Source organism: Camelina sativa, chromosome 8 (genome assembly GCF_000633955.1).
Source record: "Camelina sativa cultivar DH55 chromosome 8, Cs, whole genome shotgun sequence".
NCBI lineage: Eukaryota > Viridiplantae > Streptophyta > Magnoliopsida > Brassicales > Brassicaceae > Camelina > Camelina sativa.
The window spans coordinates 452,449-466,926 of NC_025692.1; the positions used below are offsets into that span (position 1 = coordinate 452,449).

At 39.0% G+C, this 14,478-nt stretch overlaps 2 protein-coding genes across 2 annotated transcripts; one reads left to right on the forward strand and one right to left on the reverse strand.

The window, feature by feature from the left end:
- LOC104705340 (probable methyltransferase PMT15) lies at positions 1,074-4,402 on the forward strand. The gene is made up of 5 exons (XM_010421329.2): positions 1,074-1,745; positions 2,762-2,972; positions 3,067-3,364; positions 3,458-3,856; positions 3,948-4,402. The coding sequence occupies exons 1-5, from the start codon at positions 1,074-1,076 to the stop codon at positions 4,258-4,260; spliced, it is 1,893 nt and encodes a 630-aa protein (XP_010419631.1). The 3' UTR covers positions 4,261-4,402.
- Positions 4,371-7,550, reverse strand: LOC104705339 (plant UBX domain-containing protein 9). Its single transcript, XM_010421328.1, has 10 exons — positions 7,297-7,550; positions 6,934-6,995; positions 6,334-6,838; positions 6,157-6,240; positions 5,972-6,082; positions 5,631-5,747; positions 5,356-5,505; positions 4,918-5,061; positions 4,785-4,841; positions 4,371-4,635 (listed from the first exon to the last, which is right to left on the reverse strand). Exons 1-10 carry the CDS (start codon positions 7,378-7,380, stop codon positions 4,525-4,527), a joined length of 1,425 nt encoding a protein of 474 aa, XP_010419630.1. The 5' UTR covers positions 7,381-7,550; the 3' UTR covers positions 4,371-4,524.

Here is a 14,478-nt window from a genome sequence, read left to right on the forward strand (position 1 = left end):
TCTCTCATTTAATTTTGTTATCATATTAGGATAACCGTTGGCTATAGAAGCTGAAAATATCTTCAACTTTTTTGGAAATTGATTTCCAATTTTCTTAAAGATCAATGTATCTAACACATTCCGTTGTGTAAAAGGTTTGTAATAAATTTCATGGTAGCCATTCACACGTGCTACGTGTTATAGGAGCGTTGAGAGTCGGATAAACAAAATTTAGTACTAGTAATCACTAAAATTGAAATTGATTTAGATTTCCATTTTCAGCATATCTCTTTACTAGTAGAAATCCACTGTTGTCAATAGTCGTAAGCGTGTTTGGTGATAAGACTAATAAATTTTAAAAGTGACTAAGTTTTGTATTAAATGTTTATTCACATCCTAGCCATTAAACCAATTTATGACGATAACAAAACAATATCCAATTTATAGATTTTTCATTTTTAATTTGATACAAGAATCTAAATTATTGCTTAGAAACTAGTATTATATCTTTCAAAGCAGTGCCAACTTTACAAAAAAAAAACGAATACCATTGTCATATTACCCCTATATGGTGTAACCGTAAATGTGTCAATGTAATAGAAATTAGATGAAAACTACAAAAATACTCAACATTTTTAAAAGTTAATAAAATAGTCCAAATATTTAATCCTGACTCCAAATTATAAACTGAAATCACAAAAGTTAAACAACAATTATAAAGCCTTTTAACAAGACAAAAAAAAAGAGTTAAACAATTATAAGGTTTAAAGCTTAATTAACCCTTATTATCTTCTTCATTGAAAGAGTTAAATCAGTTTTTAATGCAAAAATACCAAAGATATTTTTCCCAATATACAATGAATTTAAGAGATCCATTAAGGAAAAATTAGCATTTTCGATAAAAATAAAAATATACAATATAAACTTAGATGGGATGATATATGGAAAAACTCACTGTCACCTCATATAAATAAAGCATTCATCTTACTTACACATGCAACCAAGAAAATAACAAAAGGGCACAAAATCACATATTTTGTGAAAGTTTCGATTTTTTCCTTTTATTCTTTCTTTTTTTTTTCTCCGGCCAAGTCATGGCGAACTATAGGTGGCCGTCAAAGCTATCACTCAGAGCAAGACAAACGAATCTATACCACGTGATTCTAATCGCTATCCTCTGCGCCGCCTTTTATTACATCGGAGTATGGCAACACTCCGGCCGAGGACTCTCACGCTCCTCCCTTTCGAACCACGACCTTACGTCCGTGCCCTGCACGTTTCCTCACCAACCCGCACCGGTTCTCAACTTCGCTGCCCGTCACTCAGCCCCTGACCCACCTTCGACGGCGACGGCGGAGCGTGTCACTCAAATCTCGCCGTGCGGCGTCGAATTCTCGGAGTACACGCCGTGCGAGTTCGTGAACCGGTCTTTAAGTTTCCCAAGAGAGAGGCTTATATACAGAGAGAGACACTGTCCGGAAAAACACGAGATGCTCCGCTGCCGGATTCCAGCGCCGTTCGGTTACAGTGTGCCTTTCCGGTGGCCGGAGAGTCGTGATGTGGCGTGGTTTGCTAACGTGCCGCACACGGAGCTAACGGTGGAGAAGAAGAATCAGAACTGGGTGAGGTATGACAAGGATAGGTTTTTATTTCCTGGTGGTGGTACGATGTTTCCACGTGGAGCTGATGCTTACATCGACGAGATCGGACGGTTGATAAACCTCAAAGATGGATCCATTCGGACAGCCATTGATACTGGATGTGGGGTAAGTTAAGATTACTCTCTTTTTTTTGTCCTCTTGATCTTGTTGTTTCTTTGTACTATTCATGTGATGTCTCTGATTTTTTGACTCTCTGTGTCATGTTACCATGTTCATCCCATGCTTGTGATGTCATCCATTTTGAATTTTTCTGATTGTTTCTTTTGAAAAATTGATGTCTCCTTTGTTTTTGCAAATTTACACGGTCATTTGTTTTGGGGTTTGGAGTAGATTTAGTGGAACTAAGTCATAAATAAGTTGTATAGTAGCGTGTATATAGATTCATGTCAAACTAATTGATGATTGTGCAAATTACATTGAAACCATCTATTGATGTTCCCTTTGTTCATAGATCAATGCATAGGATAATTAGTAGTTGCTTTAGGTCAAATCAGAGAAATTTATTTCCAATTTGGCATGCCACACCTAATTAGAATTACAAAGTTTAGTCATATACTAATTGTTAATTGTTTATTTAAAATGTTTTAAATTTAAGAATTTTGGTCACAAAATCTGTTTGTGTAAAAGGTTATGACAAGAAGAATTTTCTGACACGGCAGAGTGAGAATGATACAGATATGATTGTCGTAATATGGAAATAGTAGCATTGAAGTCACAAGTAGATAAAAAAAAAGTCAATAGTATCAAATCTGGAAACAAATATGCTAAGTATTCCTAACTTTGGGCTTCTCTTATTGGCAACGAATAACAACTTTCTAATTTTTAGTATATTGTTGAATCAGGCTGTAATACATTATTACTTTTTTTAATCCCAACAAGTAATTAAATAAATTGTAGGACAGCTAAGTAAATGCTGGCTAGAGAGAGCCATCAGATAGAAACTATGGATTTCTTAGCATCGATAGTTTCAATCTTCAAATAGAAGTAAAGTGGTCAAAAGACTTTAAAAACTAGTATGTTTTTTTTTTGTTTTTTTTTGTCTTATAGATGTAAATGAGTAAATTTAATTATAGAGTTTACTATCATGATTTATCGACCGTTTAAACTAATGTTGATATTAGGTAGCGAGCTTTGGGGCGTATCTAATGTCGAGGAACATAGTAACGATGTCGTTTGCACCAAGAGACACACACGAGGCTCAGGTTCAGTTCGCACTTGAGAGAGGAGTCCCTGCCATTATCGGAGTCTTAGCCTCTATTAGGCTCCCATTTCCGGCCAGAGCGTTCGACATTGCTCATTGCTCTCGATGTCTCATACCTTGGGGCCAATACAGTAATATTATCCTTAACCTTTCAAGTCGCATCTTCATTTTGCATTCGGTTTCTTGTGTGTGTGTGTGTTTTGACTACTGTTTTGGTGTGAGCAGACGGGACGTATCTGATAGAGGTGGATAGGGTACTGAGACCGGGCGGGTATTGGATTCTGTCAGGACCGCCGATTAACTGGCAGAGACATTGGAAGGGTTGGGAAAGAACCAAAGACGATCTCAACTCGGAGCAGTCTCAAATCGAGAGGGTCGCTAGGAGCTTGTGTTGGAAGAAACTGGTGCAGAGAGAGGATCTTGCGGTATGGCAGAAACCCACCAACCATATTCACTGTAAGCGCAACCGGGTAGTTCTACGACGCCCTCCCTTCTGCCACCGGACACTACCCGACCAGGCCTGGTATATTTGATTACTAGACAAGAAGAGATGGTCTCACTAGAAAGGAAGTTTGTATTTGACTCCATCATGGTTTGCTCTGTTTTGGGTTTTTAGGTACACTAAGCTTGAAACATGTTTGACGCCGTTGCCGGAAGTAACAGGATCTGACATCAAAGAAGTAGCGGGTGGGAAGTTGGCAAGATGGCCTGAGAGATTAAACGCTGTTCCTCCGAGGATCAAAAGTGGAAGCTTGGAAGGAATCAACGAGGATGACTTTGTCAGCAACACAGAGACATGGCAGAGAAGAGTGACTTACTACAAGCGCTTTGACCAGCAGCTCGCAGAGACGGGAAGATACAGAAACTTCCTTGACATGAACGCTCATCTTGGGGGTTTTGCCTCAGCCTTAGTCGATGATCCTGTATGGGTCATGAACGTTGTCCCCATGGAGGCCAGTGTCAACACCCTTGGAGTCATCTATGAGCGAGGGTTGATCGGAACGTACCAAAACTGGTAAGGTTCCTATTTCTAATAACCGAGTAAGCATTCTTTTGGGAAGTTTTTATGGGCTTTTCTTATTTTCATTTCATCAACTCTTAAACAGGTGTGAAGCCATGTCAACTTACCCAAGAACGTACGATTTCATCCATGCCGATTCAGTGTTCAGTCTGTACAAAGACAGATGTGACATGGAAGATATCTTGCTAGAAATGGACAGGATTCTAAGACCAAAGGGAGGCGTGATCATCAGAGACGACATTGATGTGTTAACCAAAGTGAAGAAGATAACAGATGCGATGCAATGGGAAGGGAGAATAGGAGATCATGAGAACGGACCTCTTGAAAGGGAGAAGATTTTGTTTCTTGTGAAGGAGTACTGGACCGCACCTGCGTCTGATCAGTCATCAGATCCTTGATCAAGCTTTGAATAATTCATAATATTCGTAGCTCCATTTTTTTTTCTTCAAATATTTTGTAAACACAAATAGACTTTTGGGGGAGTGAAGAGAAACAAATACCAGATCAATTGTTTCAAACCGGAGGTTCATTGTGATTAAATGAACTAGACAGTTAAGGACAAAGTGTGTGACTATGCATGCATTTAGATAATAAAGCGCTTACAGACTTAACAGTACACTGAAGTCAACTAGTTTCTACTACCATCAGATCAGGTTACATTGTTACACCAATAGTTCCAGAAACAACGCTTCTTGTTTGTTGGTGAGACTGAGTTCCTCAAAAGTTAAGGCACCGTCTTGAAGGCTGAAAGCACGTCGAGGATAAGGTCTAACCTGTTTACCAACAACATTCACGCGAGTTATAAAGCTTGTAGTACCATAAAATATAATCCAAGATGTGAGGGATAGAAAGAAACTTGAATCCTTTAGAAGTTGCATTGAACTAATGCAGGAGAATAGCTAGCGCAGATCACAGGGCTTACCACTCTATATGTGCCAGGTTTGACTAATCCAGCAGCATCTATGAAGTCAAAAAGGTACTGCACTTAACAAAAAAAAACAGTCAGGGAAGCTTGACTACGACCTCACTAATCAATAGAGACTCATGAACTTCACCTTAAGCTTGTCTGATTTGAGAAAGCGACGACCATGACGGCTGCTATCTGGCATTCTAACGAGTAGAGTGATGGCATCTTCATTTTCAGCTGATGGTTCGATGGGAAGCACTGGCTTCATTGTAGTGGAAGATCTCTCAGATTCCTGCCACAAGCGAAGTACCCAAAACAGTGAAAATAAGAACTAAATAAGATTGAAGAACCAAAGTAATATCAGCTTTCACTGGAGAGTGCATTTTGCTTTAAGATTCACTATGATCATCTATTGACCAAGCATACAAAATTCGTCGATGGTTGAAAATCTAAGGGTTCACTCTGATTACAGTTTACAACCCCTATTTTTGTAGACTGAGTTCTACAATGGATTTACGGCAGAGTAGTTGTTCACAGCCTGGATTATGTTCCAATGAATGAATGCCTCACAAGAAAATCGGATTACCTCTTCAACGACCTTCTTATCGGGAGATTGTGACTCCTTGTGAATTCCAGGTTGATTATTATATGAAGTATTTTCTTTAGCTACTCCACTAAAGAGTGCCTTTTCCAGCATTATTGCCTCTTGTAGCTCTTTTGACGGAATGCCACCCCACTAGTAGCAGTCAACAAGAGGTGAAAAAAGGTAAGACGAACACATGATACTACGAATATGTTAATTTGTTCTTGACTGGCTACTTTCACTGATAAGAATAATCGAACTTGTATCAATTAATTTACCTCTTCAGGATAAGAAGCTTCAACATTCTGGTGATCATGTCTGTGCTGAGAGCTGGTATTAATTGGTTGCTTTTGTTTCATGTCTTCACGCGTGTCTTGCACTGAAGAGCTCCCAGGCTTCAAGTACAAAGGTTTTAGTTAGCAAGATAGCTTAAAGAGTTTCAACACATTGTATTAAGGAGAAACTAATAAAAGTGTTTCTAACTTAACATGGATGTCCACCACCTAAACTGGTGGAAACTGTAAAGGAAAGCATCCCAAACTATATATATTATTCGATAGCTATTAACCAGAAGGCTGGAAAAGGCTTATCAGAGGTGAAGAGAAATTTAGTTCCACACCTGATATCTGCTACTTTCATTTGTATTAGATTGACAAGGATCGTGATGCTCCACGGACTGAGGCGTAAATTCAGCTAGTTGGTCTCGGAACGCACTCTCATGCTCTTCCATCTGAAAGCCATATATGCTAAGTTGAGATATCGCGTACATGGTACATAGCAGATGAGATAACTATCAACGCCTACCTCTAAGGACATCGAAATTGCACGGGCAATGTCCTCATCTTCCCGGTTAATAACCTCTATTGGAGATAAAACGCTAGATGGATCCTGCGTCAATAATAAGACCAAAAAAAAAGAAGGGAAAATGTGTAAAGCTCATGCAAAATAGGAGCTAGACAGGGTGAAGCTAGAATACTATACATTGTCTAAACTATATCTTGTGTTGTGACGACCCTCTTGAAAGTCCTTCTTCGAGGCCTCAATGGCAGCTCTGATCATTTCTTCTTCTGCATCGTTGCTATAAACGGGTGATTCACCATCCATATGTGTCCCACCATGGACCTGGGATCCGTAGGTTGGTGAATGTCTAGCATAACCGTCTCCAACCTGTCCAAGTCCAGGAGGACGAGCCTGATCATTTCCCCAGGTAGAGTGAGCAGGGAACCCTGTGATTTCTCCCGTTTGAGATGATGGAGAAGGACTTCCAGAGAGAGCAGAGCCACTGAGCTGCCTAAAGAGATTTCGTCTGTAATTGGGATCTAGAAGCAAAGAGGGTCTGAAAGCCCGAGCAGCAGAGAGGATAGATGGAAGTGCGCCTGGGACTGGCCTAGACTCGTTGACTGGTCTGGACTCGCTACCACGAACGTGATTGTTACCTTCCACAACGTTGTAGTCTGGACGATTGTCTAAGCTTGAATCATCGTAACTGGAAAAACAACCCAACAAAACAAACAGCTAACACCATGGGAAAACAAAATCATAGAAGAGAAAACTCAAAACTAAGGAGATTGAGAAACATACATGCTTCTTTCCACATCTCTAAAGTGGCCATTGATGGCTTCAGGGAGATTATTGCCATGTTCCTGCTCAAATTTTACAGAAAGTTCAAAAGAACGCAACGAGATCTACTCAAGAATAGACAAATCGAAATTCCTATACCGATCCTACACAACCTAAAACCCTAACTCTCCCAATTACATTTCAAATCTATCAGCAGCATTTACACATTTGATCACAGAATCTAACCATATCTACTCAATTCTGTGTGTGTGTGTCATAACAAAATCAATCTTGGGAGAAGGCACTCCACGAAATTGCCCCAGTCATAGTCATGTCCTTTCAGAAAATAAAGATTTTGACGAAGAAAGAAAAAAAAAAACGAACCTCAAGTCTCTGAATCGCGAGGGACTCGGAGGCACCAGTGATGCTCATATAAGACTGGATGGAGTCTCTCGTCGGACTCACCATTTCCGCCGGAGAAATCGGTGGCTGTCGGTTCGAGAACAACGAGTACGCCGGGAATTATGGAAGCAGCGGCGTTCTGATATATGTAATTTGCTTTGTTTAAACTAAAGTTTTTGATAAACTGATTCGAACCGACATGTGCTGATGAGTCGCCACAAAGGTGATGATGTTATCTAAACTTTAATTAACACTCCTCTATTTCTCTGTATACAGTATAAATTTCCTAAAATTTCATATAAATTAAAAGCATATTGAATTTTAACATATTTCAAAAAATTAAATTAGTTTTTAATATTGATTCTCTTTGTTTTTAACATATTTTAACATACTTCTTAGTTTTTTGATATAATCATCAAATACATTACCTATAATAAACCTTATCTCAGTATCTAACAATATTATTTCTCTTCCAAATCAAATTATCTAATTGAAAAAGGTATTAAATATGTCATTTTCATCGTTTAATTTTTTCAAAGAATAATATTTTTAAGTCACTTTTTCTTACTTCACAAAAATAAATAAAAGAAAAGTTGAAATGTTTTGACCCCAATTATGTATCATTTAGCAATAATGAAATATTGTCTTAAAATGTTGATATCAATTTTGAAAAATTGATATCATTATTAAAACTTTTTTTTGTGACTAATATTTAAGTGTTTGTGAGTAATGACATACTTAAACTTTAAATATTATAAGTCTCTTTAATATTTGTGGTCTATTTACTAGTTTTTTTATATATAACTGGAATAATGAATTTAAGTGCTTGTGAGTAAGAAAAAGAGACTTAATTATTATTATTTTTGAAAAAAATTAAAAGATAAAATTGACATAACTATTATTAACTAACCTCAAATTTTATGATGTCAGCATATTGTTACTTGACATGAATAAATATCATCATATATAGTCGATAAATTAGTAAGATAATAATTTTTTTGAAAATCCTATGTAAAAATAGGGTCCCATCAATATCATAAATTAATAATTATATAATATTAAATATATAATATATATATCTAATAAAATCTTGTGAAATATGATTTTATTGTTGTTTGCATATTTTTGAATTTGCATTCTTATTGGAGCTCATCTCTAATATTTTTCATTGTCGTTTTCTCAAATTGTATCCAAAAATTATGAAGAGTTCTAAATGTGATAATTGTATCTTTATATGTAATTTGTTCTAAAACTACCGCAATATCTTATTCGACTTCATCGTTACCATGAATGATACAAGTAACAATTTCTTCAAAACTCTAAACTTCTAACATTTATCATTTTTACCTACACTTTAAAATTAGCAATTACGATAAACAAGATTATAAATTAAGAAAATTCTTTACAAATATGAATAATAACAAAAGTATCTTATTTTGTAATACAAAATTTTAAAATTATGAAAATTAAAAATCTCTTTATAAATTAATAAAATATTAATTTATCGATAAATTAATAATTATTAATTTATCGATAAATTAAAACCTCTATAAATTAATAAAATTTCATGGTCCGACTAATTAATTTATAGAGGTTTTATTGTACTCATCGTTAACTTTTGATTACACATTACGTATCAAATTCATCTAAGTATCTAACCATTATTATCTCCCTTTATATTATTTATTTGGTAATGATTATTTCCCCTTTTTCTAATCTAGTAGTATTATTTACAAAAATATTAAGGCCATGACTGGTTACAATTTTTAAGTGTTTTTTTTTGTTTTTAGATTCTAAATTTTGGTTTATGGTTTTTAAAGTTTGTGTTAAAAATTTATTTAAGAAAAAACAAAACAAAAAATTCAAGTCAGGATTAAAAATGAAAAAGTACAGTAAAACATAGATTTTGGTTTTCCTTTTAAAATTGACAAAAAAAAACATCCCAATCTAGATTCCTAATTTGTTTTAGAAAAACCATTTTTTCCATAATCTTAATTGACATTAAAGTAGATTTTTGGAAAATCTATGACTTTAAAATCTATATATAGCCACCACTAGCCAGACCTTATCACCAAACCCTCCCTAGTCGATATCGAGATCAAACCTTGCTCATCTCTCAGGTTTTGAATATGATGAATAAGCCTACGCGGAAGCCAGCTAGGGCTGTAATACCGGTGTTTTGGGACATCAATATGTGTCCGGTTCCTTCCGGCTTTGATCCTAGTCGGGTCCGTCCGTGTATTAAACTGTATTTGAAGAATCGTGGTTACTCTCATCGTCGTGTCACCATCACTGCTGTTGGCGTACTAGCAAACGTCCCCGCTCGCATCCTTAGAAGTGTCTTTTCCAGTGGAATCTCTCTTATTAACTTCCCCTACGGTTCAGGTTCTTCAGACACTAGCGAGGTTGTTTTTGTGTTTGCCGAGAATAATCCACCTTCTAATATAATGGTCATATCCGATCCGAATATCTTCACTGGTGTTTCTGGCTACCTAGGTTATACGAAACATCACCTTCTTCAGCCATGTCCCTATGATTCTCTTCAAAGCCTTCTTGAGCAAGATTCAGGAGCACCTGACGAGGAAACAGTTGAATCTGCCTTGTGGGATTGCCTAGTATGCCATCGTGATCCTCCTAGCCATGTCTTTGAGGATCTCATCCCACATCTCCATGGTGAAGAACATGAAGAGTTACTTCAAAAACGGATCACACATGTAGAAGATATAACAATGGGCCTCGACACAACCTCAACAAAGGCCTAAATCCAGTCAAGCCCACACGTTCAAATACAACAGAAAAAGACATTGAAGACAACATCTCACCCTGTCGCAGTCACGCCTGCAAGCACGAAGACCGTTCGTACGAAGGTGAAAACGACGTCTCCAGACAAGACCAACTGCTCTAATAAGAACAAATATGCACCTCTGCAATCTCTGCAAAACACAGAGGATGACTCACCCTAGACAGCTGTATATTCTAGATTGTTCTCAAGTAGTGTATATAAGAAACTGTAAACACTCAAAAATACTATTATCGAAAATACAAGTTTACAAGACAAATTCACCTTTGTTCTCTCTGCTCTTTCATGGTATCAGAGCCATTCTAAGCTCTAACAGGCATTCTAATGGCTTCCTCATACCCGTTTCCAGACAATGTCCATGTCTCGAGTTCTGTCACTCTGAAACTCAACAACAGCAACTACTTGCTGTGGAAGACTCAATTTGAGTCTCTCCTATCAAGTCACAAGCTCATAGGGTTTGTCAATGGAGCCGTTTCTGCTCCAACAAAGACACGTCAAGTTGTCCAAGATGATGTCTCCAGTGAAGTCACCAACTCGCAGTATGAGTCTTGGTTTTGTACCGATCAGCTTGTCAGGTCGTGGCTGTTTGGGACTCTTTCTGAAGAAGTGTTAGGTCATGTTCACAGCCTCACCACGGCTCGTGAGATTTGGCTTGCTCTCGCTGAAAACTTCAACAAGAGCAGTGTCGCCAGAGAATTCTCTCTCCGACGCAGTCTTCGGCTTCTGTCAAAGAAGGAAAAATCTCTTTCTACCTACTGTCATGAATTCAAATCAATTTGTGACTCCCTTAGCTCCATCGGCAAACCAGTTGACGAATTCATGAAGATCTTTGGCTTCTTGAACGGTTTAGGTCGAGAATACGACCCTATAACAACTGTCATTCAGAGTTCCTTGAGCAAGCTCTCACCTCCTACGTTCAATGATGTTGTGTCGGAAGTCCAAGGATTTGATAGCAAACTCCAGTCGTATGATGATGCATCTTCGGTCACTCCTCATCTTGCATTCATGACCGACAAGACAAATCCGTGTGCTCCTCAGTTTCAACCCAGTCAGAGAGGTCGTGGTGGTCGATTTGGCCAAAACAGAGGCAGAGGAGGCTACACTACTCGCGACAGAGGCTTCTCCCAGCACCAATTTGTCTCTTCGTCTCAAGGACAGCGACCAATCTGTCAAATTTGTGGCCGTGTTGGTCAGACAGCTATCAAATGCTACAATCGTTTTGATAACAACTATCAAACTGAAGTTCCCACTCAAGCGTTTGCTTCTCTTCAAGTCTCTTATGATAGTGGTCGTGAGTGGCATCCGGACTCTGTAGCTACGGCTCACATAACATCCTCGACGTCTGGACTGCAGAAAGCAAAAGCTTATGATGGAACTGATGCAGTGATGGTTGGTGATGGAGCTTACCTTCCCATCACACATGTTGGATCCACCACCATTTCTTCTGCTAAAGGTATAATTCCCTTACATGAAGTTCTCATATGTCCTGATATAAAGAAAGATCTCTTATCTGTGGGCAAGTTATGTGATGATTATCCTTGTGGAGTGTTCTTTGATTCTAATTCAGTATATATAATTGACTTAACCACTCAGAAAGTGGTGTCCAAGGGTCCTCGTAGAACAGGACTATATGTGCTGCAGAATCAAGTGTTTGCTGCGCTCTACTCAAACCGTCAGTGTACAACAACCCTGGATACTTGGCATCATCGGTTAGGACACTCAAACTACAAGATTCTACAGAACCTTCAAGCCAGCAAGGAGATTGAAGTGAATAAGAGCAGAACTTCTCCCATTTGTGAGCCTTGCCAGATGGGAAAGAGTAACAAGTTGCAGTTTTTTTCTTCTGATTCTAGAACTTTAAAAACCCTAGAGAAAGTTCATTGTGATCTCTGGGGGCCATCACTAGTTGAATCAAACCAAGGGTTCAAATATTATGCTGTTTTTATTGATGATCACTCCAGATACTCTTGGTTCTATCCTCTGCGTTTGAAATCCGACTTTACCTCTATATTCATGGCGTTTCAAAAGTTAGTCGAGAATCAGTTTAATACAAAAATCAAGATCTTTCAAAGTGATGGAGGTGGAGAGTTTACAAACAACACCTTAAAGAAACATTTTCAAGATCATGGCATTCATCATCAGCTATCCTGCCCCTACACTCCCCAACAAAATGGCCTTGCTGAGAGAAAGCATCGACACTTGGTGGAACTCGGTTTATCTATGTTGTTCCATAGCCACACACCGTTCAAATACTGGGTAGAAGCGTTCTACACTGCAAATTATCTTGTCAACCTTCTCCCCTCCACAGTCTTGCAGAATGTAAGTCCACACGAAGCTCTACTACAGAAGAAAGTTGACTACTCTGCTCTACGAGTGTTTGGTTCTGATTGCTACCCCTGTTTGCGACCCATAACACAGCACAAGTTCGATCCTCGCTCTCTACAATGTGTCTTTCTTGGCTACAACAATCATTACAAAGGCTATCGGTGTTTATATCCTCCTACAGGGAGAGTATATATATCAAGACATGTCGTCTTTGATGAATCTACATTTCCATTCAAAGAGCAGTTTCGTCATCTCGTTCCACAATATCAGACGCCACTGCTTCTCGCTTGGCAACAACCGACCGTGCCTCGACCTACATCAGTGACTCCATCTTCAGTCCACCAACCGATAGCCTCTGCAACAGAACTACCACTAGCTTTTGCAACAGACCTGCCACATGTTCAACATACAACCAACTCCCATCCGCAACCTGAGCCTATCCTTGAACCACATGTTCACACACAAGATGAGTTAGATACCAATAATCAAGTCGACGCAGACATTGACCTCCTCTCTGACTCTGACTCTGAAACTGCAGAAGATACTGAAACAGCAGACACTGCAGTCGCTACTGATCAAAGTGTTATCCCTGCTTTACCAACCAACACTCATCAGATGACTACAAGATCCAAAGATGGGATCCATCGACCAAATCCCAGGTATGCTCTGATCGCTTCTAAGTTCACCACTGATGTGCCAAAAAGTATTGTCTCGGCAATGAAACACCCTGGGTGGAATGGAGCAGTTATGGAAGAAATTGGCAGAATCCATATGCTGAACACTTGGTCACTGGTGGAACCAACCGATGACATGAACATTTTGGATTCCAAATGGGTCTTTAAAACCAAACACAAGCCTGATGGGACAATTGATAAGTTGAAAGCTAGACTTGTCGCCAAAGGTTTTGATCAAGAGGAGGGTATCAACTATCTTGAGACGTTCAGTCTAGTGGTAAGAACCGCAACTATACGCCTTGTTCTCGATACTGCTGTAGGTCATGACTGGTCCTTAAAACAGCTTGACGTCTCCAATGCCTTCCTTCACGGTGAATTGCAAGAACCGGTGTATATGTCTCAAACTTCAGGTTTTGTTGATCCAACAAAACCAGATTATGGTGTAAACTCACCAAGGCTCTGTACGGATTAAACAAGCCCCACGAGCTTGGTTTGACACATTTAGCAATTTTCTCCTTGACTTTGGTTTTGACTGTAGTACAGCGGATCCATCCATGTTTGTGTGTCATCACCAAGGAGAAACACTCATTCTGCTTCTCTATGTGGATGATATTCTTCTTACTGGAAGTGATGACCTACTTCTGGAACAACTCCTCAATGCTCTCAACACTCGATTCTCCATGAAAGACCTTGGTCCTCCACGCTACTTCCTTGATGTGGAGATTGAATCGTTCAACAATGGTCTGTTTCTGCATCAAACTGCTTATGCTTCTGACATTCTTCACCAAGCTGGCATGTCAGAGTGCAATCCGATGCCAACGCCTCTTCCTCAACATCTAGACAAACCTGACACAACACCGTTCCCGGAACCAACTTACTATCGGAGTCTAGCAGGTAAATTGCAGTATCTTACTATCACTCGACCTGATCTTCAATTTGCTGTCAATTTTATCTGTCAAAAGATGCACGCTCCTACGAACTCAGACTTTGGTCTCCTCAAGCGGATCCTCAGATATCTCAAAGGGACACTCAACATGGGTCTTCCCATCAGAAAACACAACAATCCGGTTTTGTCAGCCTTTTGTGACAGTGATTACGCAGGCTGTAAGGACACAAGACGCTCCACTGGCGGCTTCTGCATCCTTTTGGGATCCACTCTGGTCTCTTGGTCTGCTAAAAGACAATCCACCGTCTCAAACTCCTCCACTGAAGCAGAGTATCGAGCTCTCTCTACTGTTGCTCGTGAACTCACCTGGATCTCATCTCTGCTTCGAGATATTGGAGTACCGCAACATCAACCAAACAAAGTCTTCTGTGATAATCTATCTGCTGTTTATCTCTCCGCCAACCCTGCTCTGCACAATC